At 36.2% G+C, this 25113-nt stretch overlaps 1 protein-coding gene, 1 long non-coding RNA gene and 1 other non-coding gene across 7 annotated transcripts in view; 1 reads left to right on the top strand and 2 right to left on the bottom strand.

The window, feature by feature from the left end:
* Window positions 1–22475, top strand: part of AGGF1 (angiogenic factor with G-patch and FHA domains 1) — a 25721-nt gene extending 3246 nt beyond the window's left edge. Inside the window, exons 5-14 of one of the 2 annotated variants that reach the window (XM_066987957.1) lie at window positions 1002–1190; window positions 5412–5481; window positions 13669–13780; window positions 14958–15009; window positions 17267–17368; window positions 17719–17884; window positions 18130–18212; window positions 19126–19253; window positions 20650–20749; window positions 21362–22475. In XM_066987957.1, the coding sequence (XP_066844058.1) occupies window positions 1002–1190; window positions 5412–5481; window positions 13669–13780; window positions 14958–15009; window positions 17267–17368; window positions 17719–17884; window positions 18130–18212; window positions 19126–19253; window positions 20650–20749; window positions 21362–21562 (1203 nt within the window). In that variant the 3' untranslated portion in view covers window positions 21563–22475. Of the gene's footprint in view, window positions 1–1001; window positions 1191–5411; window positions 5482–11913; window positions 12269–13668; window positions 13781–14957; window positions 15010–17266; window positions 17369–17718; window positions 17885–18129; window positions 18213–19125; window positions 19254–20649; window positions 20750–21361 lie in introns of both variants that reach the window. The other variant, XM_066987956.1, reaches the window with a different exon arrangement.
* LOC125180662 (uncharacterized) lies at window positions 16817–25113 on the bottom strand. 4 transcript variants are annotated; one of them, XR_010827547.1, is made up of 4 exons: window positions 24959–25113; window positions 22081–23530; window positions 20121–20264; window positions 16817–17859 (listed from the first exon to the last, which is right to left on the bottom strand). It is a non-coding gene; the product is annotated as an uncharacterized lncRNA (long non-coding RNA). The 4 variants fall into 4 exon arrangements; XR_010827546.1 differs by having other exon boundaries at window positions 22081–24764; window positions 24959–24974; XR_010827548.1 differs by lacking the exon at window positions 24959–25113 and adding an exon at window positions 24639–24930.
* LOC125180673 (small nucleolar RNA SNORA47) lies at window positions 23736–23874 on the bottom strand. The gene has a single exon (XR_007159428.2). It is a non-coding gene; the product is annotated as a small nucleolar RNA SNORA47 (small nucleolar RNA).

Below are 25113 nucleotides of genomic sequence, written 5' to 3'. Positions count from 1 at the left end.
TGTGTGGGGTTTACATGTCAAGGTTTTGGTAAGAGAGCAGGGGGGCTGTTGGGGTGGCCTCACTGAAAATTTCAGGGACTGCCCTGTGCTGGACACAACCACCTCTACAGCGGCTACACCACAGAAAACAGATGAACCCACTAGAGATAGCCAATTTGCCTCTTTGAAAGCATGTTTAAGAAAGGGCAAAACAAAGTAAGGCATAGGGGATGCCAAGAGTGTGTGGAAACAACGCTTCAAACACCAACATCAAAGAAAAAGGGTGCGGCGGATGTGCTCCAAGTACCAGAGCAAGCATGGAAGGCCATTCCGGAGCAGATATCCACACTGATTCTGTGCAGAGCCCCATACTGGAGCAGGTTGATGTTCTCTTCAGAAACTGTGGGCAATGGAGAGACCACGTCAGAGCAGGTTCTGGCAGGAGCTGTGGCCTGTAGGGGACACACACTGGCACAGATGTATCCTGAAAGACCACATGTTCTGGGAGAGGGCCATACTGGGGCACTGTAGAAGTGTGAGGAGGAAGGAACAGCAGAGAGAAACTGTTACGAACTGACCACAGCCACCATTCCCCATCTTCCTGCTCAACTTGGGCAGGGGGATGTTAGGTAGAGGAGCTGGGAATGAGGGAGTGAAGTTGACCTAGAGAAAGAAGGGACAGGGAGAGATGTTTTATTTTTTGACTTTTTCTCTCACCCTCCAACTCTTTTAATTGATAACAAATCAGTTTTCACCAAGTTGAGTCTGTTTTGCTCCGATGATAAATTGGTACATGATCTCTATCTTTACCTCAACCCACAAGCTTTTCATCTTGTTTTATCCTCCTGTCCTGTTGAGGTGGGCAAATGAAGAAGCAGCTGGGTTTGGGTGTGCCATCCAGCCAGAGTCAACCGATTTCAGATCTTTAGTAGATTTCAGTATTCAGTTTCTTAGCTGAGTGTGTTCTGTTGAGCAACGGGTCTGTCAAAGTAATGGCAACATTGTTCTTAATTTTCATAAAGGAAAATCAACTGTATTATGATCCAACAACTGGAATTTACTATTACTGCGATGTGGAAAGTGGCCGGTACCAATTTCATTCACGAGTGGATCTACAGTCTTATCAGGCGTCTGGTTCTCAGCACACCAAGGATAAAAAAGGGAAAAAGAAGAGAAAAGAAACAGAGTGGAATACTGCAAACGAGTATAAGGTAACTTCAGAATTGATAGATACAAAACAGGCATTGCATTTTCTTTTATTTTGTTTTTTTCATGATGCAACTTAGAGGTTGTGGTGTTTGGTTTTTGGAGGACATATGCTTATTTTCTGAAAGATTCAAGTGTCTTTTAACTATATACAGCAGGTTGATTAGACGTAGCTAATGTTAAAATAATTTTCCCACTGATTAATTAAGGATCAAACTTTAAACTTGGATTCCCTCACTTTTTCAGTGTTTATTACAGTGCAACTGTGTAGACCTTTAAAGTTGAGTATCAGTGAAGCTCTCTAACGAACACACTGGGATGAATTTGGGTTACTCTGTGGACTCGTTTTACAACCAAATTCAGTGTACCTTAATGTCTTGATTTTTTGTTGCTTTTTTTTAAATTCTTGTGATGAATCCAAAGATGAAGCAAGGTTTTTAAATTGTAGAGACACACCACTCTTTCTCTGTGACTATGTATTCCAGAGTTCATTCCACTGATGTTTTAATGTATCTCTACCATCATTTGAGTTTGATGAAATATCTGAAGTTCTAATTCTTGGAATATTATGTTCTTTATTGATATTTTTTTTGGTCAATACATTTTTGTTGTCCATAGTGTGTAAGTATATCTTAATAAGTGATGACTGTAATTAACTTGTATTTTAAGTTATGAAAAACGTAACTTTATTTGGTTTACTGATTGCTAAGAAAACATACAATGTAGTACATAGTGGGTACTTTGAAAAACGTTGGTCACTCCTAGGCATTGTAAGTGCTACTGTCACACACCTATTAAGACACAAGAAGCCTTTTCCTACTGAACACTATTACTGATGTGGAACAAATTCAGATAATACTATTCTACAAATTTGTTTATTACTTAAGATTTGTTGGAATGTATAGATTCCTTTGTTGACCAGACCTCCTTAGTTTGTCTTTCTAAAGCTGCTGCTTTAACCATTGCATAATTTCATTGTAGAGGCCTCAGCAAAGCTGATTTGTTGAAATCTGTAATAATTACGTTAGTGTACAAGCACTCTTAGCTAGTCATTATGCAACCTCAGTACAGAGTTTAAAAATCTTATATTGGGAGTTACGTTACCTGAAAGACTTACAAGCAGATGGAAACTGCTTACAATAAGAACCAGTGAAGGTAAGTTAGATGGATAGTGATAGTTGACTGTGGGTAATGTGAAAATTTCTACTCCTGGAGATAACTTCACATAGAACATTTCTTTCTCGAAAGCCTGGGGTGGATACTTAGCATCTCTGAGTATAATGATCCTTTAGACTTAAGAAGGTAATGCAGTTGTAGCTAAGAGTGTTACCAGCATCTAAGTTGCAGGCTAGCTGTGTGCAGCTAGTGAATTGACATTCTGACACTCCCAAAAGGCATAGTTAATAGAGAATTTTATTCATTCTGTGTCAGGAAGACAACTTGGAAATGAGTCTTTATCATACTGTGCAATTAGTAAATCTCTTAAACTTAGTTATGTGTTGAACTTTTACATACTGACCTAAATTTACAAATGTATTAAAAGTTTTGTGGCATATATAGGCCTAACCTAGAAAATAATGTTGGCAACTTTGTGGGATCCCATCCCCATCTGCTTTTACCATCTGATTGTACTGCAAATAGCTAGCTGTCTTTAGCTCATATTATGTTTAAAAAAAATACTGTTATGTAGCTGGTCTTGTTAACAAATCTTTTCTTTAAGTTTGCACAGCCGCAAGGTAGGAGGTAAACATCCACTTTTTAACCACTCAGTACATTGCTTTATTTGTGAGTTAATTTGATTAAGCAACAAGCTAACCAGCAAAACATGTAAATAGAAAAGTAGATTCTGTAGCATGTAGGTTTGTACGTTTGTGAACAGTAAGTCAAAGGTGATGCCACAGTCCACAAGGACTTTCCTTTTTTTTAACTTAAAAATGGAGAATATGAAGTGAAACTTAAAACAATTACTCTGCGTTAACTTTGAAAAAAATAAAAAGCCTTTGTGTCAGTCCACTTATATATAAATGCAATACTAGATTTAGAAAACAAAAAACACCTTATTGTCATGTCTTACGTAATTGAGTTAAAACACATTATTCTTAGTATGTGGTTGTAACAAGAAATGAATTGATTTTTTTTTTAAAGTTGCATTAATAAAAGATCAGGTTTCTTAGAACAAAAGATTATGGATTTTTCTGTGTTCTGAAAAAAAAGATAAAACAGCTTGTTAGCTGCACAATCCAGTTCATAGGTGTAGAGTATCTGTTGGCAATATTGTTGTCCAGTTTTGTCTGGTATTGCTAAAGGCACTAATTAGTTCATAGTAATTATTGCACTATTTACATTCAGAAAGAAAAACATCTGATTTTAAGTAGAATCTTTTAGTGTTCTTTATTGTGAAATTCTTTCTTCTACACTTATGCCCATCCTTCTTTACTTTCCATTCTGTCTTACACTCTTGAAAAAGTAAAATAAAAGCTATCTCTGAGTACTGATTAAATTTGTAAAGTTCCTACAATTATTTTGAAGTATTTCGTTATTGCTTTTCCCAGTGGGTTACTTACTGTCTTAAATTGTGGTGCTAGCTGGAAAAGCGTCTCTGAACATTATCAAGCTTTTTGTCCAATGTATGCTTTACTCTAGTTTTTTTCCCCACAGGCATTACAAGTAGGAGAATGATTTTTTTTTTTTTTTTTTTGCCTGCTCTGGAGCTGCTAGTGATAAATAAAGCAATATCATAGTCTAGTTCTGGGAATATGTTACAGCCCACCTGAACATTATTATTCCCCTATTAAGATTAGAAGGTTTCTAAGAATGTGCATATGAGGCTGAAGAAGATACTGAGCAGTGGATATAGAATTTCAAGTACACAAACACTTGTTAAATTTGCTTGCTTTCTTTTTCGGCCAAGGGATTTAATATAAGCAAGGTATTGGTAGATACTCAGTCTTAGTAAAAAGTTTTCTGTATCCAAGACATAAAAGAATTTAGCAACTGCATGTGTAGATTATCACAGAAAATATTTCTGTATACACAATACTGGTAGCTATACAGTTTTTACAAAAACTGAGTTTTGATTTACCCAATCCATATAATCTAAAATTAATCTGTTTCTTAATTTAAAAAGAACTGTAACTGGGTCAAACAGTTAACTTTCTGTATCTGGTGACTGAAGGGTTTTTTTGTTGCAATTTAGTTTGTAGCCATTGTGAGAAATTTGGTGTGCTCAGCTATTTTATATATACACTGTCTATTTAGAAATAGTACATGGGATGTTTAGCACTACAGAAGTAATGAGTATTCTCCACAAATACCATGAAGTGTTCATGAAAAGACAATATAAATCTGAGAATCTAAAAATAAAATCATTTTAATGTTAACAAGCAAAATTACCAATCAAGATAATTCTAGTGAACTTCTGGTAAAAAGAATGTGCTTATAATAGCACAAAAAAAGGAGATGAACTCAGAAGGTTAGTCCCGTGATTTATGTAAGAACTTTCTGTAAATATTCTTTTCTTCCCAGTCACCAAACTTCTTTATTACAAATAGTTTTCTTTCAAATTGTGAACCTAAGCATGCTGCCTACATGCATGCTTTTAATAGACAATCGGGATTTGTATTTGAGAGAACGTAGAATTAGCCCATATGCAGCTCTCTTAAGAAGGATTGGTGGAATAGTCTGGAATTCTAAAGCTTCAGTTCTTCTTTATGTAGTGGTAGGCCAAAAAAGTTGAGCAAGAATTACCGTAATTGCATCCTTCAAGAGAAGGACCTTTAAGTTAATTTGGAACACTTTAAACGTTTTTACTTTCTTTAAAAAAAAAATGAATCACAAGGTGGCATAAATAATAATGTGATCCCTGGTCCAATATCTAGTTCCAGCTTTTTCATAAATGTTGGAGAATTGACTGTGTGCAGTGGTGATCATGTAGTTTTACTTGCTGGATTGGGACTGTCAGTGATATATAGCAAAATTTAGGTGCCGTTAGAAGGCTCTCAACTATGACATTTTACAGTTCACTGTTAATTACTGTCCAATAGATTTTGCTTCAGTGTGGCATGCAAAAGTCACTCCTACTATATCCTATTACAGATGAATCCTAGCTACTCTGTACAAGAGATGAGGCTTTTGTAGTAGTATTTCCCATAGAACTCTTGAAGCAGTGATTTTTATTTTTTTATCACGTGTAGTTTACTTTTTGCTGATATTCGTCCCATCTTTAGGTACGTCAGTTGACAGAAACCATGGCTAATCTGAAGATATCTTCTTTTGGATTGGCAGCTTCTGGTAAAGGTAGAGTAGAGATACCAAACACAATAGTCTGTGGATGTTTACCTTTAACCTTGATATACTTACTAAAGAAAAAGAAACTAGTAGTTGATGTCTAGATTATCTTATCTTCCTAAAGAAATTTTTTGCAGCTGCTTCATCAAAATCTGTTCATCTAGAAAGGACAAAAGTAATATATATTTGAAACACTGTATAAGTAAAACATCTGAAGAAAACTTTGATGGCATTCTGGAATATTTGGGGAAAATACATGTTTGGCATAACTATATTAATATGAGGTGTCTTGATTAATCATGCTAAACATTCTTCAGGTAAGGCAAGTTCATGCTTCCTGTGTTTCAGAGCTCCCCACTACTGCATAAATTGACTTTTTTATGATATAGGAAGAGCTTTACTCATTTTATGGCTTTTAATTATTTTCTTGTATTGAAAATACTAGTATAGTGAAGCTAGAAGACAGTAACTGGAGTACTTGTGAAATGTTGCTAGTAAGTGAAAGCTTGGTCATCTGAGCAAAAGAACTATTTTAACCTTTTTGGAAATGTTTCATTAGTAAAATACTGGATTTCAGTAGTATTTCAAATTGAGAGATTCAGTGATAAAGACTTGACATTCAGCCCTTTCTATTAGGGTGTTAAGTATGCATGATTCCATTAAATCATCTACTGAGCTTCCAGCAAAACCAAGAAGCAACAGATGACATGTAAGTGGAAAATTGTTTGTGCTTATGTTTTGTGTAAAGTAAACAGATTTGGAAAACAAATCAATTAAATGGTGTATTTCTTAAAACTGTTTATACACACAGTAATTTAAGTGCTAATTTGTAGGCATGCTCAAGAATTCCATGAATGTGCATATAACTCAGACATAATACAGAAAAAAAGATGAAGTTGTTTGGAAAGAGCAAATGTTTGTCTCACTCTGTCACAATACAGCAAAAAGTATATTTAAATGCCTAAAATATTTTGAATTTGTTACTCAAAACACTTCAGTTACTATAATTATTCATAGATATAAGCAGGCACTTCCGAAGATCTTCGTCTGAGTTGGTTTGTGACCTATCCTTTAGAAAGCAAAACCATCAATTCTTGTCAATATGAACATGATTTGTAGTTCTGAAAAGATCAGTCCACATGAAATGCATAAAAATGACGTGCTGATCTTGAACTATTTCTCTAGCACCTATTCATTGTCTTTGTTAGGGATACAAAAATAAGAACCAATTCAACCCTGTAGTTAAGAAAGTTTTATTACAGATCAGATTCGTTCTACCTCTCAACTTTACTCATGAGTAGTGAGAGAGAAAAGCGAGAGATCATATGGTGATACCCAGTAGATACCAAGCGTTCTAAAAGCTGAATCACCTGGAGACAGTCTGTCCAGCTTAAGACTGTTGGGATTCATCTACAGACTGTTTAGATATTAGGCAAAGCAACATACAAAAAGAAGTGCGTGCCTGAGATCATGGTGTAACAACAGTAACTGTAATAAGCATGAACTTGCATACTTTGTGTCACTAGTTTGGGAAGAAGCATTAAATATCCTGCCACTGAGAAATTAAGTTCATTGCTGGTATTTTTAAGTTATTAAAGATGATACTGGATATTCTGTTTACTGTTGGTTCTATTTTTTTAAGGAATGGCTGTATGGAGGCAACTTACTGCAGTTTTCACAGTTGCGCTTTCATATACGTGTGTTCTGTTAGTACTAGCAGTCATGTATAGTGAAGAGGGATTTCTTCAGCAGAAGATCCCCCACAAATACATTCAGCAGTCCCAGCCTTAATGTTTAGACCTGATCAAGGTGTGTGTTTTAATACAGACTTGCAAAATTTTGAAAGACTAAAAGTCTGTATCTTTTAGCAGCGCAATTTGAAAATCCTCAATTTCATACAAGGATTTATAAATATATAGCTAGAGTATTTCAGGAGTGTAATTGAAAACTTAAAGATTAGTAAATTCTTCAATTCCATCCTGTGCTGCTAACAAAACTCTTTGCTTCTGAGGTTCTGAACTTGCAAAAGAGTCTGTTACTGTAAATCCTTGCCATAAATACATTTTTGTGCTTGACTTCAGCAGAGCAAAGCAGATTGCTGCCTGTGGTGTCAAGACTTCAAGGTTAAAAGAATCTGCGTCTTGCTGATTAAGTGTTTAAACAGGCTATATTTTGTGGATATTCACATGTGTTTCACTTAACTTCAGTGAACAGTATTTTTCCAACTTGATTGTAGTTGATCTCAACAGGAGAGATAGTAGACCCAGAATAGCAGTAAATGAATTCTAACATCATTTATGTTAGCTCAAATACAATTATCTTTGCTTTTGTAATAACTTAAGTGAGTGCTTTGTGTCCTAATTAAATAGGTAAATGAGGTCATTACCTCTGACTTTTTTTCATTTCCGCAAATGTAACGAGTCATTTTTGACTTGTTTGCTTGAGGCGTGTAAGATTATAGTTTAGGCAGAAGGATGAGTATATGAAGATTACTTTTCTGTCTGTATTTAATAGCAGAACTATTTATTGATTTGCTTTCTTAAGACCTGATTGTACTAACAGTGGAAAAAATACTGAAACTGCTGAGAACAAGCTTAATGATTGTATTGGCAGAGAGTATATTCTGTACATAGCCTTTTGTCAATCTCTACGCATTATTAAAAATTTCTGCTTTCAACACATAACAAAGAGTATTGTCTATAGTAGCCAGGCTTTGAAACAGCACCTTCCTATTTTCTAATTTAGAACATTTGAAGAGATACCAAAAATGAGTCCCCTGGACTCAGCAGAGAACAAAAGCTGAGTGTTTGGAGTGTTATACTTGGGTTCCAGTGTGTCAGTCATCTGTTGCTTTGCTTCAGTCAAGTGCTTTGAGCAGGCTATTTAGTTTCTGTGTTTTCAGACTGAATTCTTAAAATTTCTGTAGCTCATGGTATTATGGGAAGAAATACGTTTAGGGTTGCAGAGAATGTCAGCAGACTTGAAGATGCATTTCAGTCCCGCATCCGGATCGTTAATAAAAATGTTGACCACGGCTAGCCCTAGAATTGAGCCCTGGGGAACATGGCTGGCAACTGGCTGCCAGCCAGATGTAACCCCATTCACTGCAACACTTTGAGCTCTATCATTGAGACACCCAGTGGGGCATTAACCTGTTTATCTTGCCGTTGGACCATTTGTTTAGAAGGATGCCATGCAAGACAGTATCAAAGGCCTTACTAAAATCCAGAAAGATTACATCTGCTGCCTTCCCTTCATCCAGTATGCGGGTGACCTTATCACAGAAGGAGATCAGATTACTAAGGCAGGACTTTCCCTTGATGAACTATCACTGTGCCCGATAATAGCTTTGTTCTTTAACTGCCTTTCAGTATCCCCCAGGATAAGCTTCTCCATAACTTTTGCAAGGACTGAGCCTAGACTAATATGTCTGTAGTTTCCCAGGTCTTCTCTCATGCCCTTTCTGTAGATGGGTGAACTGTTGGCTGGCTTCCAGTCAGCAGGGACCTCCCCAGACTCCCATGACCTTTGGTAAATTGTTGAGAGAGGTCACACTATAATGTCTGATAATTCCTTCAGCATAATTCGGGCTGAATCCTGTCAGGCCCCAACAATTCATGAACGTTGAGCTGATACAACTGTTACTTTACAGTCTCCGTGACCACTGAAAGCAAGTCACTGCTTTCCTAGTCATGGTCCTCAAGTCTGAAAACCAGGCAGCACATATCTATCAGTACTATTAAATATTGAGGCAAGAAAGGCATTAAATGCCTCCATGTTTTCCTTATCTGTACTCGTTAGGTTATCTATTTCAAGTACCAGTCCAGTGTTTTCCTTTGTCTTCCTCTTGCTGTTGACATACTTGAAAATGCATTTTTTGTTTTCTGACACGACAGTGACCACTGTCAACTCAAGTTGAGCTTTGACCTTTCTTGTTTTCTCCCTGTGAATGCAAACTGCAGCTCCCTACTCTCCCTGTGAAGCCAGACTTGGCTTCTAGTAGTCATGGAGTTTGTGCCCTAGTTTCAGGAGAGATTCCCTGTTCAGCCTGGATGGTTTTCTATTCCACTCAACTTCACTTGCAGCACAATGGTATTCCTGCTCCTAAGCTCTTAAAAAGTGTTTCTTGAAAAGTGACTAGGTCTTGTGAAATCCTGAACCCACTGGAGCACATTTCCAGGGGACACTGCTGACTAGCTCTCTGAAAAGCTTAAAGTCTGCTCTCTTAAAGTCCAGGATTGCAATTCTGCTAGCCTTTTTTCTCCTTACACCAAAAATTTTGAACTCAGCTATTTCATGATCTCTGTGGCCAAGACAGCCACCTGCCATCACCTCTCCCACAGGGCCTTCCTAATTCTCAAGGAACAGGTCTGGGAGGGCACCTTTCTTAGCTGGCTCACACAGTACTTGTTACAGAAAGTTATCCTCAACATGCTTTTATGATATTTCTAGTTTATGTCTGGGAAGTTAGAATTTCCTGCAAGGGCAACTGATCCTAAGATTTCCCCTAATTTCCTATAGAATTTGCCATCCTTTCTATTGTCCTGGGTGAGCAGCTGATGGTGGACATCTGACTTACCTATTTTATCTGTCCCTTTAATCCTTACCCAGAAGCTCTTTACCACATTGTCCCTAACAACAAGGGTTGTACAGTCTAATCTCTCCATTACATGCAGTGCAACACCTCGTCTGCCCTGACTATCAGTCGGGAGACTCGTCCCACCAAGTCTCATTAAGCAGTGAAAACAGCTATGGGAAAGGAACGAAGCTTAGAGTTTGTATTTTGTTCCTCCTACTGCGTAAACTGATATACAAGCATTTCAGATGTACTTCTGAGCCTGCAGCACTCCCTGGAGCAGCATACGTGTTCCCATTAGCCTTGCCACCCTCAGACGGTGCAGTACCATCCCTTGGCTTAAGCTCAGTGTACCTAACGGTATCCCTCTCCCCCACCAATCCTCATTTAAAGCCCTATCAACAGGTTATATATAGTCTGTCTGTAACAGCCCATAAACAAATGAGTGATGTGTATGAACTGTGCAAATCTTATTTTAGGGTGGATTACTACATCACTGAAAATAAATAGCATAGGCCTTGCAATCCCGTTCCTTTCTAGATACTGTACTTACAGGATACAGGGAGGAGAGCAAGTGTGAGCTTGTAATCATTCAGGTAAAATATGAGGTCATTTAATACTTGTTGATTATTCCTAAGAATCTGCTGTCTTACTGGAAGTGTCTCAACAGTGCTCTCTAAAGTCCTATCCAATAGCTTGACCACTGAGCAGAGGGGAATTCTTGTGTTTTTCGTATAATTGTGCCACTGATGAGTTTTTACAATTTTGGTCAAATTTACATTTTCTCTTGGTAAAGTGAAAGTGCTTTAATTTCTATGGTATTAGCATTCACGTTAGTTTGTGTACCTTGAAATATAAAATGCTCTGTGCAAAAACTTCCTGAAAAGAAGTAAAAAAGTTTACCCACTGTATTGAAAATTTTGATGTTCTTTAAGGCAATTTAATGCATCTATTCTGAATCTGAAAAGGCAAATAGTTCACCAATAAAATCTGATATGTTTTTCATTTCTCTTTTAAAGCCATTTGTTTTCATTCTGTTTTTTTTAAGTTGGTCATCAGGGTTACTACATTCAGAATTACATTTTTCAAGGTACTCTGGCAAAATTGATGTAACATTTTAGAGACATTTCAGTTCAAAAAATGTTGATGGTCTGTTTTCTGCTTGTGAAATCAAGTGACAGTGGAAAAAGCTGCAATAACCTGGTTTGTATGATATGCAATGGAGAAATTTGTTGCGGTAGAAAATGGATTTTCAGTAGAATCTCTTCCATACAGCATAAATTAAAGCTCTCTTACAAGTTCTCTACAGTATCTTGATGAAAACCTTTGTTAAAGCTTCAGTGTTGAAAGGAGGAAGAGCAGGTCATTAGGCAAGCATGGGTGGGAATTCCAGATATTTGGGACCATTCTGGAATGAAACAAGAAGACAGAAACAGAAGGAAGATGCGATGAAGATGAATTAAAGAACTTTAAAACAAGTGGCAAGAATTTTGTAAGAGAGGGAGAAGAGTCATGAAAGCAAAACTGGAAAATACTCAAGATGGTGTTTTATAAGTTTGAAAGTAAGGACAAGAATTTTAATGTTTTGAGAGAAAAGTGCAAAGAGTAATTGAAGGTTAGAAGACGAGTGTAGTCACACCTTCCCAAGTAGGAAATTATCTTAGTCATATCTAATAGAATGTGAATTTTTTTCTACTGAAATGTTGACTGCATGCAGAAAACTCTGGAACTGTAAGCATTTCTTAATAGTTGTAAATTAATTCCTAGTGAAGAATTTAATTCCAAGCTTATAGTATATTTTAGAATAACTTGATCTGTAAAGAATATAACTTTCCTCAAGTGTGGTTTCTGTAACTCCTCTCCAGGATTTGGACGCAGAAGAGCAGAAATCATCTAACAGTCTGAACTGTTTTGCCACTACTGAGCAAGTAAGTTCTACTGAAGAAGAAGAGTCTCCTAATGTAAGAAAGAAGACTAAAATGGACACAAAAATACGAACCAGTCTAACAGCCAAAGAATCGTTTTCCACAGACAGTATAAATTCACATTCACGCAAAAGTACACCAGATACTGCAGCATACACAGATGACAGTAAAATAGTAGACACAGAAAGTGAGCCAGAAGAAGGTGAAATTACAGATACTGAACATGAAGTCTACAGCAGTGAAGATGAAGTAACAAGTGAAGAAACCAGTGATTCAGAAGACTCAGAAAATGAAGGTGAATTATTGTACCTTTTATGTATGTTATTACTGCATTTTTCCAAGAACCCATTAAGAAAAAAATACAGAACAGTTTGGGTAGTTAAAAAAATAAATAAAAGCATCTTACTTGAGATACTTGGGTTTAAAAGTGCTGTATGTTACCTGTATGTTTCTTTTCACTTGCCCTGTAGTTGGAACTAAGTAGTGATGTTTCTGTAAAATCTGTTAGGGGTATAATTTTCTGGGCTCGTGGAAACCTCAGTGGTAGAATAAATGTTTTTACATTAGGAAAGTGTCAGGAGAAAAAGTCTTGCTTAAAATAAAGATTCTAGTACAAAGCTCACAGAAATCCTGTTTACTAGCTCTTCAACTAATATATAGTATTTCATGGAATTATCTAGGTTGGAAAAGACCTTCAAGATCAAGTCAGGCCATCAGTCTGTGCTGCCATGTCCCATAACTAAATTCTTTTCCTGATGCTGTTCATAAACAATCATGTATAATTCAGTGTAAGATTAAATCCATTGTGGTGAAAAGGATTACTCAGTAGGATTTGAAATCGTATGTTGTATTTATTCCAGTGCAACATGTAAGAAATTGGGATAGAGAGGAAACGTGTATGCTTTTTTGTATCAAAGAAAGTGTTATCTTAGGTTCTTAAGACCTCCTCAAGAATTTAGTAATCTCTTGGGAAAAAAAATGGTGAAAAAGTTAATGCAAACATAACAACTGGTGCAATGTACCCGCAAAGGATATCCTAAATCACAAAATGAAATACAAACTATAGAATTTAGAAGTCTGTACTGCAGCCTGGACCGTGCTCACAATTGAACAGTTTGTTTCTTCTGCTTTCATTCTTTCACTTACTCAGCTACCCTGATTCTGATCAATTAATGCCAGTTGAAATGCCTGATGCTAGCAAGCATACAAACTCCCCAGTAATGCCAGAATAGTAAAAACTGGAGACAGTTTCTGTCCTCCTACCTTTTGAGCAAGTGTCTTCCCATCTTGCCCATGTATTCCTACCTGAAACTGTTGGAGACTGTTGATGCAAATGGACATTCAAGACCAGAATTCATACAGCTGTTGGAATATTAACAGATACCAAGGCAAAAGAGAATATATGTACATCTGTATGCAATGTTAGTAAATTCTATGAATTTATTTATATTTTATTTCTGTAAAGAACCAGCTGTGTACTTGTAAGCAATGGGAATTAATAAAATATTTTTTGATTGATAGTTTCATCAAAGTTTTCTCTCAGATGTGTTTATATTTCTTTTTCTGAATGTTGCATATGATTCAGCTAGATAATTGCAGAATGTGTATCAGTTATTTGAAAAATATGGAATATAGGAGTAAAACTGTAACTTGCTGTTAGTAACTTTTCTTTCTTTTCTTTTTTTTTTTTAATAGATGAAGAAAAGATTTGGCCTCCTTGTATCAGAGTCATTGTAATAAGATCACCAGTTCTGCAGACTGGATCACTTTATATTATCACAGCTGTGAAACCTGCTACAATTGGAAGGTAAAACTGAATGGAATTTGTTACCTATATCTGAAACTATACCTGGCTTTGAAAGTAGCATAAGCCACGCAAGATTGTCCCTACTGTTCATGCTAGTCCCCCTACCCTGCAGCAATTGCGAGATTTTCTGACTTTGGTTGACTGACAGTAAGAGACTTCAGTCACATCACGTAATGTTGTGTTTGCTGTGATAACAGAATACGTATTTAATATAGCTCAGTGTTCATGATTTTTTTTTACTGATAACTTGATCCTTTGTCTAAATCCTTACGGCAGCGTAATAACTGGAAGTCAAGAAAGTACTTTTTTTTTCTGGGCAACTAAGATAACTCATTCGGAAAATCAGTATCACCAGAAAGTATATACTGGGCTTCTCATGCAAATTCCAGTAAGGTTGATTCACCATTTTGAAACAATAAATTAGGATTTTTGCTACCCTATATGCATTCTTTCAGTTCTGATATTAAAAATAAAATAAAATTCTGGTTTGTTCGTTGTGGATGATGAATGAATGCTTCCTTAGCAAAATCTCCGCCCCTCTTCAGCTGCTTTTAACTGATGCTGATATGTGTTTTGATTTGTTCTTACAGCTGGAGTGTTTCAGGTACATTTATGTGAAGTTTAGCAGTTAAGAAGTCTCCTTGTAATTTGCATATAGGTCCTATAACAGCTGCATTGTTTCTTCATCCCCTAGTAGAAGAACTAATACATAAATTCATTCCTCTTCCCTCCTACTGCAGTATTTTTGATAGTAAATCTGTATCGATTACTCCTTCATTGCTTGTTATTACCTACCTAATGCTACCAAGAACTCAATCTCAGCCTTGAAGACTGATGCCAAGACGCACTGAAGTGCTTGAAGGATGCAGAGTTCAGACTGTTATTTACAGGCCTTGGACGAGATTAAAAGTTCAGATAGAAATACCAGGTTTATATATAAAAATTTCAAAGTACAGCTTTACTGTATGTTCACTGCCTAATTTATAGGATGAAAGCACATGAGGCAAGTCTCCACATGGTGTGTATATTGTAACATAGTACTTCTGTGTCTGTAAAGGTCCAAGATACTGCAGAAGGGAAACACAGTATTGTGGCTCAGCTGAAATACGTGTTTTGAAAGCCATTATTAAAACTATTTCTACTTTCTCGTGATTTATTTATCAACTTGCCTTTTCAGAGAAAAAGATGTTGGACACACACTTCAGATTCCTGAAGTTGGAGTCAGTAAGGTAATTCTTATTTCTGTTTGCTACAAGGGAGATAGATCTTCGTATGGATGAAGCTTTAGATTTCATAGCTTTAAATTTTGCCAGATGTTAATTTTTTTTAATGAACATTCAGAATGAGATGTGCATTTAGCCACTTCTTCAAAGTTAGAAAAAAGAAAGCATACAGGATTTTACTGTATTGAAATATAATGTAAACAGTGTGATTTCTAAGTCTAGAAAAGCTAAATTTTTTTTTTAATTGGAGTTTTAATAGTCCATGGTTCAATCCACAGTAAATAAATTATAATCTTGAATTTCTTAGTTATTGAACTTGAGGAAAATGAATGGTTATGTTAGGTATCGATTGTATTGTAAAATATCGATGTCAACTAGTTAGAACTTTGTCATTAAAAAAAATCCAGTCCTTATAGCTGAGCTTAGAACAACAGGTTTTGTTTTATTTTTCTATAAGTTTGTTGTATGAATGTGGAAGTTATGTATAGAGAGTTCAAAAATATAAAAATATTTTAGTGACAGATGGAATTTTTTTTGTAGTTAAGAGATGAGAGATAAATTATATGCTCAGTTTTCCTAACTACTTCGACATAAACCATAAATACAGCACTCTAAATTGAAGAAAATGTAAATTGACAGAGATGTCATCTAAACAAAAAAAGGTGATAAAAGCATCTTCAAATGCAAGTATATGAAATAAGCTTTACTATGTCTGTTCCAGATGATAGCTCTGATTAATCAGCTATGTAACATATTTTATACTGAACAATTTCTAGACAAATTTTTTTCCTGCTGTTAATGATATTTTCAGGCATGTATTTGAAGTTGGTGTTATAAAGCAGCAAAAGGTTTTTTTATTTTTCTGCAATAGTATCATTTACTTTGCTTCTTTGTGTGGCTAACAATATCTACCGGTACTTCATGGGTACCTGAGTTGCTTTTAAATATGTTTCATTGAAATAACTGATCATCTACATAAATTATTCCACTTTGCAGATAAGGAAGCAAAGGCATGAAGATAAATCACATATATCTAGAAACAAAAAGTTACTACCAGTTTATTTATCTTGAAACTTATAACTGATAGCTGTGGATCACTTTGTCTTTCGCTTATTTTAAGGGTAAAGTGAGATTTAAAGAAATAGCACCCTGCAGGTTTCCAGATTTAGCATCTTTAGAATAAGTTTGGGTTCATCCTGCTCAGTAAAACAGAGGTAGAATTAAAAGCATTAGCAAATGACCCAGTCAATCTTTCTACCATCACAGGAATATTCCCATTGTAAATTTATGCTATCCAGTCTACAAAATACTGTTTTTTTTGTAGACAGTTCTTGCTTAAAGACAAGAAGGTATTTGGTTTCAAATGAGCACTTTCTTCCCATGATGATTGTTGTGTTTTTTTCACTACTATAACAAAAAAGATCTTTGCTTGTCAAATTCTAAACTCACTTTTTTAGATTTCTGTTTTTTATTGGGAATCTTAGTTGGTTGCAGAAGTTGATAGTTTAGTTTGCTTACTGGCCATTTTTGGAGGTAATGTATGTGTTTGTAAATTGGCTGCTATGTTTCCAAGACTACAGATTTGTTTTCTCTGTTCTGTGTGGACTTGGGACCGTTATCTATATGGAGTTGCAATTGATTAAAAAAAATTGATTTGTTATTATCAGAATCAAAGCAGATATAAAGAACATTAAATAATGGACAGTGATTGTGTCCTGGGCATTAAGGTGCAAGTGAAAGTGAATTACATGAAATTTACAAAAACATGGCACTTTAAGCTATTTCAGATATGAAAGACCAAGTAACCTGAAGCTGTAGAGATTCATATTTTTTATTAATTGCATTTCTTTAAGTATCTTTTTCGATGCCTTCCAGAAAGGGGAAAATTGAGATTGCTATAACATACCTTACAAGGAAAAAATATCATGTATTTATAAGAACAGCTAAAAATGCTTTATTACTAGATCTTGCAATCCTTTAAGTAAAGTATACTTTCTATATTGGAAGTACGTACACTTTTTCAGTGTTGGATCAGTTTATGGTAAAAATAGTTGTATTTTTAATGGTACGCCTTATCTCATGTTGTTGCTGCCCATTCATTTACATTTCAAATATATAAAATCATAAAGCATGGAATATTCTATTAACTGAACCCATTCAGTTAAGTCCCCAAAATATATTCTGAAATCTTACTTTAAAACAGCGTGTAAATTGTTAAGTACATGCTTAATGAGAATATTTCACTTAGTCTTCTCTTTATCAGTTCCATGCAGAAGTGTATTTTGACCACGATTTGCAAAATTATGTTCTTGTGGATCAAGGCAGTCAGAATGGGACAGTCGTTAATGGAAATCAGATTCTTCAGGTAAGTATTTGCTGTAGTGTTGCAGAAAACTGTAGTCATTTTAAAATACAGTATGGCAAATCACTAGCAATGTCGTTGTATGGCTTTTTTCATACAGTAATTCCTTCCTTGATTCCCTTCAGTTTTCGGGGCCACTTGTAATATTTCATGTTTGTTTTATATAAGGAATTAGGAAAAATCCACTACAGTTAACAGTTGCTAGAGTGAAATACCTCCCATAGTTTAAATATTTGTCTGCATTTGAAAGACCAGGCTGAATCATTAGATTATGAGCAGCATTCGCAAAATAGATTTGGTGTCCTGCTTTAGGAACTAATAACCATGGCTGCCAAAACTTTCTTTTGCTATAGCCAAAAACGAAATGTGATCCCTACATCTTGGAGCATGGTGATGAAGTGAAGATTGGTGAAACAGTACTTTCTTTTCATATACATCCTGGCAGTGATACTTGTGATGGATGTGAACCAGGTCAAGTCAGAGCGCATCTTCGCCTAGATAGGAAAAAGGAATCCTCTGGTTAGTCATGTTATCACTGGATATGTTTTTTTTATTATTGGTCCTTACTTTATAAATTTCGTAATCACTTCAGATAGTTTTCTTATGATTTTCTTCTCAACTGACGACAGTTTTACAATACATGGTACTGCATTTTCTTCTTGGTATGTATGTCTATGTATAAAAATGTTAGAACAAAATTATGTTTTGAAAAAAAAAAAATTACATTATTACTTGGAAATTCAATCTTGTGTTCTTCCTTTTAGTTTGCCCAGCACTTAGCAAAGAAGAGAGAGAGTTAGTCAGAAGAAAAGCATTAAAACAAATACGGGTAAAATATGGCTTACAGGTGAGTTCACTGTAGAAATTAAGAGTTTGAAGGTCTACATCTGCTCTGTGACTCCTGTTTTAAGCCATTAATGTGAATTATTATTCCCTGAATAAGGGAAGCTTTTAGAGTCTTGAGTGGTGGTTTAACTCAAGCTTGTCTTTTGTACAGTAAATCTTTACAAATTTCTAAGGAGACAGATGATAACAGGGCATGGAAGTTCTGTTAGAATTTTCGGAAAAGATAATCAGTTCTAATGTGTACAAGATTCCTCATACTGTCGAGGTTAACACTTCTTAAGTCATTGCTGTCCTTACTTCTGAAAGTTAGGTTTGCACTGAATTGCAGTGCTCTCTTTTATTTAGAAAGGGGAAAATGATGAAAAGGGAGAGAGAAAAACTTTAAGTTTTTTGTTAAAGTCTGCTTTGTGGTATAAAAATGCCAACATGAATATATGACAATATTAGAGATTATTCTAACTATGGAATTGCATCTAGCATTTGTAGTAAGTGTTCATGTAGAAAACAGGACACCATCATTTCACTTGAATTCTTCATCTGCTGAAATAATATCAATATGGAATCTATACAAGTAGAACTTTATTCTGAAGAGCAAATTCTTGAGAAACAGGTTATGTGTTGTAACAAAAAGTCAGTCACATGGTATTTCCAGTGGCTTGTCCACATGGTTTTGTGCTTAACTTGGAGAAATTGATCCTTAGTATAAAAAGAAGATTCAAGAGAATCTGCTATTTTACAGACTCCGTGAAATCATTTACTTTTGAAAGAGAACTATAGGTTTTCTGTTGTAAGAGTAAAAATTAATAGTAAGACTTAATATAGGAATGAAGCAGGATTAAGCTGCTTTACTTTTGGAGGCAGAATAAAGAATTTAAAAACCATCTGTCTTGATGGAATTTAATCTGTTTGTAAAGAACACAGAGTATGAAGACAACAAAGCAGTGAACAACCCCAAGTACAAAGACAGAGCAGGAAAACGCAGAGAGACCATTGGCAGTGAAGGAACTTTCCAGAGAGATGATACTCCAGCTTCTGTCCATATGTAAGTGTTTGGGGGAAAAAAGTCCTCTGTGTCCTTCTCTATGGAATCTTACAAAACAGTGATACAGTTAAGTATCAATTAGTAGGATACATTTTGTTAGATTACTAATTATCTGTATACAGTGTTAGGAGAACTACAAAATAATTGTTCTCACTTCCCAGTTCATATGCTATTGTTTTCTCCTCACCTTCCATACAGAATTTATCTTTGCAGTAGGATGTTTAGATCACTTTCTTGCCGACTTAGAAAATCAAGGAACTGACTAGATGTACTATTGACACTTTCAACAGCCTGTTTCTATTTTTTTCTGTCCAGTCCCAGCAATAGTAACAAATTTTTCACCCACATCATTTCTTTCAACTGTCAATATCCAGCCTATCATAGGGTGTGCGTGTACACTCTTAAATGACACTTACTTTAAACTTCCTCTTGAATTATTCCTTTGCTTCTTTGGTTGTTTTTTTTTGTTTGTTTTTTTGAAACATGACCTTGTAGGTGCTTGTAAGTTAGTAAAAGGAAACGTGAGACAATGACATGAGATTCTAATGTGTGTTGGAATGCTTTAGTGGTGAGGTAGTGATACTGCCCTTTCATTAGTGCAGTTGATTCCCACTCACCTATGCTGTATCTTTTAACTCCTAAAAGTCAGCAAGTAGTTCAGAGGGAGTTTTAAGAAAGTTGGTGTTGACCAGAGTCTTAGGATAGCTTTGGTAACCAAAGATATTTATGGGAAAATAAATGTAGAATCACAGAATCATCAAGATTGGGAAAGACCCACATGATCAAGTCCAGCCATCAGCTTGACCTACCCAAGACCTTTCACTAAACCATGTTCCTTAGTGCCATGTCTGCACACCACTTAAATACCTTCAGGGATGGGGACTCCACCACTTCCAGCAGTCTGTTCCAATGCTTGACCACCCTCTCTGCAAAGAAATTCTTCCAAAGGTCCAATCTAAACCTCCCCTGGTGCAACTTGAGACCATTTCCTCATGTCCTATCACGTGTCACCTGAAAAAAAAAAAAGAGACCAGTACCCTCCTATGCAACATCCTTTCAGGTAGTTGTAGAGAGCAACGAGTTGTCCCCTCAGCATCCTTTTCTCCAGACTAAACAACCCCAATTCCTTCACTAGCTTCATTGCTCTCCTCTGCACACACTTCAGCAACTCAATATACTTCATGTAGTAAGGGGCCAAACACTGAATGCAGTATTCAAGAACTTGAAAAAGTTTGCACTAGGGCCTTTGAGGTAGCTCTTAGAAGTAGGAACAACACAGTAGTTGGATCTTGGTTTCCAGAGTTGCATATGCATGCACGTTTTTGTCCTTGAATATTTGATTAGCATTTGCTTTGTATGAACTCTTGCTTATTAATTATCTTAAAATTTCTTTAAGTGAGATCAGTGACAGCAACAAAGGACACAAAATGTTGGAGAAGATGGGATGGAAAAAAGGGGAAGGCCTGGGCAAGGATGGTGGTGGTATGAAGGACCCGGTAAGTCTGTCCGGTTTTCACTTGGAGGACAAAGAAATAAAAGTGCGTTTGCATTTGAAAATGTCTAATGATAAGCCATTATTCACTGGAAACATTTCAAAGTTCAGTGTGGGAGGGAATAATCTCAATAGGACTGATCACAAATCAATTTTACCTTTATCAGTGAAGTATTCTGAAATTTTACTATGATTTAATCACATCAGTGGAAAATGACAGTAAGGTGGTTGTTAAGAAACTGAACAAGGGAAGAGAGACATTGGATTAATAATTTTGTGTTTGTATACAAAGTCTGTCAGAAGAAAGAAATTAATTTAAGTGGTGTGAATTCAAGATAGGCATATGATGTAATCCTTCACTTTAACCAAGACAGCTGTAGCACAAAATTCAAACTACATGATGAGCCATGAGAGAGGAAAAACTGCCAAGTCACAGATCTTTGGATTATAGATGCCAATTTAAAACCTCTGCGAAACTTTAAATGTTTGTGTATGATCTAGGTATAGAAGAGCTGTAAAGAGAAGTGCTTGAGGGAGAGGGGTAATAGTATTATAAAATATTAAGTATTTAGAATACCTAACCTGCAATTACAGTAATATTTCATGTATTTGACAGATCCACCTTCAGTTACATAAGCTGAATGCAGGTTTGGGTACAAGCAGACCGGCCTCAATTGAAGATGTTCAGATCATCCAGAGCAAGAATAAAAAGAATTGGGATAAAGCAAGAGAAAGGTTTGCTGAAAACTTCCAAGAACCTAAATCACAAAAGGATACACCTAAGATTACGCCTTGGGTTAGAGGGACTGCAGAGTGAAAAAATGTGGTTCCACAGCAGGGTAATTCCTGTGTGTAAATAGTTGGAAGAGAATTTATTTTTATTCTTTTTTTTCTTTTGCTAAAGCGGAGGTTTGGTGATATGTAAAATACAGTTGTGGAAAAAATTATGCTAGATTAACTCTAGTATGTTAATTGGTTTTCTGTAGTCTTCACGCTTTTATAAAAACATTTTTAATAGGAAATGAAAGAAACCTAGGGGATATTCGACTTCAAATACTTGAATGTGATTCTCATCACGAGCAGGAAGTTTCTTCAATTGTGTTTTTAACACACAAGTTCATGAAAAACCAAAACACCTGTTAAATTTGATAACCTTAACTTTTGAACAGCGGTTTAAAAGCAAGCTGAAACAAACACCCCACACCCCCAAAGAACAGAACATTGTATTGCCTTTTCCTTTCTTGTATGTTTATTCATGATTGCCATGAAATGCTCAGCAAGAGGTACATGACTCTTAAATTCATACACCTCATTACCAGTCATGTCTCAGCTTACCTTCAGTAGAAAACAAAAATTGTTTTTAATGATCCATCAGTACTCTTAAAAATAGATAATATACTCCATGAAATAAACTACCAGCATTGGTGAAGAAAACAATGTTCGAAGAGAGGACAGCTTGTAGCAAAATTTTCTTCTGTGAAGAATTTGCTTGAGACTTGTTCAGTAAATCTGTATCACGCCTTTTAAAAGAGGGGGTATGTTTAGAAAACTGCTGTCTGTGTGTATTGTTTATTAATTTCATGTTCTGATGCATCCATTGCTGGCAATGGAGTTTCTGCCAGGAAAAAAAAAACAACACACATTTTGGTTGGAAAAGGACTGCCAAACTGAAGCTAACAGCTTGGTATTTATTCACTGTTCCTAAACACAATAAATTATTGTAAATTTAAGCAGTGTGCATCTTGATACTATCTTGTGCATATGCTGGAGGTGAGCACTCTTCTACAATGAGAAAAATTTAATCCAGTTTTAGTCAGATTACAGTTGTGATAGTTGCCCAAGTAAAGGAAAATTGATAGTCTCACCATCTTCCTGGATCATGCAAGCAACTGTCAAGCACTGTGGGGTAAAACCAGGACACGTTGCTAGCTATTTATCTTACTCTATTCTTAGACTCTCATAATATAAAATGAAATACTAATTTGGTGTTGTTTAAATCATTAAAGCACACAGTTTAAACGTAAGGGACTCTTTACTTCAGTAGCATACAGTTAGTGATACAGCTACGAGCACCCTGAATGCCTGTAGTGTTATTGCTTAAAATCAGTTCACAATTCACCTCTGTAAGCAGCTATCTTTTCACAGTTTTAGGTAGTTATGAATTACTGGCTTACTTTGCCAGTGCATTCCTTTTTGTTAACATTTACATTTTCAAAGGATACCTCTCTCTAGCTGAGAAAAAAAAATCTGTATTAAACAGCAGTACAGCAAGTTTTAAGTTTACCAAGTATCTAAAAAGGGACTAATGCTACTAGGAAGAAACAAGAGTCTGCAAAAACAAAGGGTTTGCGTATACTTTTTTTGTTGATGATGTTTGTTTGTTTGTTTTAAAATTGACCTCTATGGTCTTGATAGTAAATCAAACTACAAATCTTAATTTGAAGGGATAAGAACACATTTTGTATGTATCTTACTAGGAACCATAGCATTCGTTCTCCCCAGTTATTCAAGTTACAGCTCTAAGAAGTCAATCACTGGTTCATTGTTGCGATGCAAAAAAAAAAATGAGATGTTGAAAGATTTAACTTTAAAGATTTAAAGTTTGTATCTCATAAAGTTTGTGAAGTAAGATTTAATTTGCTCTGAGAGAGGTACAGTCTCATGCAATCAAGCACGGTCTGCTTTTGGTACTGCAGCTTCCTCTTTTAACAATTCCGTATAGAGGGTCGAAGCTTAGTCTCAGTTTAGTGTTGGTGTGACAAATCCCATTAGCTCTTGGTGCTGCCTGGGAAAACAGAAAAAGCAGTTCCATTAATAAAAGCAATGCCAACAAAACAACTGGAAATAAGGTATGACTAATCCTCATCAAGCAGTTGTGTATCTTTATTGAGAAGACTTTCATTGAGCTAAGTAAGGCTCTTCCTCCCCTACCTGTCATCCCTTAGTAAGCTTAAGAAAAATGGAAGGTGGAAGCCCTCAGTGGTATGCAAATTCTATGTGCAAATGCAGTACTGCTTTCCCTCATGTCAGGAGGAGAGCATGAGCTGCAATTGCACTATTATAATTTTGGAGGCTATAACCAGTAAGATACAGCATGAAGGCTAACTGTCTTACCTTCTCAATCCTCCAATCATGTTGTTGACTTTTCTAACTTACGCAGATTGTGTAATCTTTATATTCATCAAGATTGTGTAATCTTTATATTCATCACTTAGACAAAATTACTTCTCTGCACACCCCAAGTCAAAAGTTTCATTATTTACTGTGTATACATAAAGTAATATTGACAGTGTGTATCATCTTAAAACTGTTGACAACATTACAATAATCAGTTTATACAAACAATTTTCTGTAGTCCTAGTAGGGAATTTTGCAAAGCACCAACTTACCAAACATATTGTAAAATCTAAAATAGACTAAGAGGGGTAGATACGTTCATCTCTTCAGTGCTGAACACCCTCAAGTCAAGTAAACCTTGTGACCCTTACAGTCAAGTAAAAACACAAAGCACATTTATCACTGCATGAAAACCACTGGATTAAACCAGAAGGGGCTCTTAAGTACTGTAAGCATTTGAAATACTTTTCTTAGTCATATCACAGATGAAACTCGAGTTTCTGTTCCAGCAAGAATGGACTCTTTGCTGCTGCAACCATTTGTATAAAATGTACTTTGCACGGGCTTTCAGCTTGTAGATAACATAGCCACAACAGCAGGAAGAGATGTCGAAAACAGCTTTCTGAACACACGGCATTTAAGATAACATTTGCGTAACAACTGATGTTGTTTTTGTATGGACTTTGTATAAATGCTTCTTATCTTTTTGACCAAAGAAAGCGTTTATTCTTCAGCCAGTTGCCTTTCATCCGAATTTTATTTTAACCTGGCAGTACCTCTGTTCTTCCGCATACACGTGTGCTGGTTTCTGTGGCACAGCTAAGAGAAATTAATTAATCTGGATACAGCCCTACAACGCAGCACAGCATCACCCGTTTCTTCTGCTGCTGCCTCTCAAGCTCCTTGGTTAAAGCAGGAATAAATAAATAAATAAAATAAAATAATAAATAAATAAATAAATAAATAAAAAGACCATTAGGGAAGCCACACTTGTGAGGGAGGCCTGCGGCGCAGTGAGGGCAGCTCCCGCCGCTGCCCGCCCGAGCCGGCCGCCCCTCAGCCCCCCGAGCCGCGCCCAGCCGCGGCCGGCCCTTACCTCCCCGCCGCGCCCGCCGCCATCTTGTCTCGTCCGCCCCGCGCGGGGGCGGCTGAGGGAGGAGCGCGGGCTGGGGCCGCGAGGAGGAGGAGCGGGAGGGAGGGAGGCAAAGAGTGGGGGGTTCGCAGCGTTGGGTGAGGTGCTGCCGTGCTGCT

The sequence above is a fragment of the Anser cygnoides genome, chromosome Z, assembly GCF_040182565.1.
Source record: "Anser cygnoides isolate HZ-2024a breed goose chromosome Z, Taihu_goose_T2T_genome, whole genome shotgun sequence".
Taxonomy (NCBI): Eukaryota; Metazoa; Chordata; class Aves; order Anseriformes; family Anatidae; genus Anser; species Anser cygnoides.
This window is presented reverse-complemented; position numbering and strand designations above follow the sequence as displayed.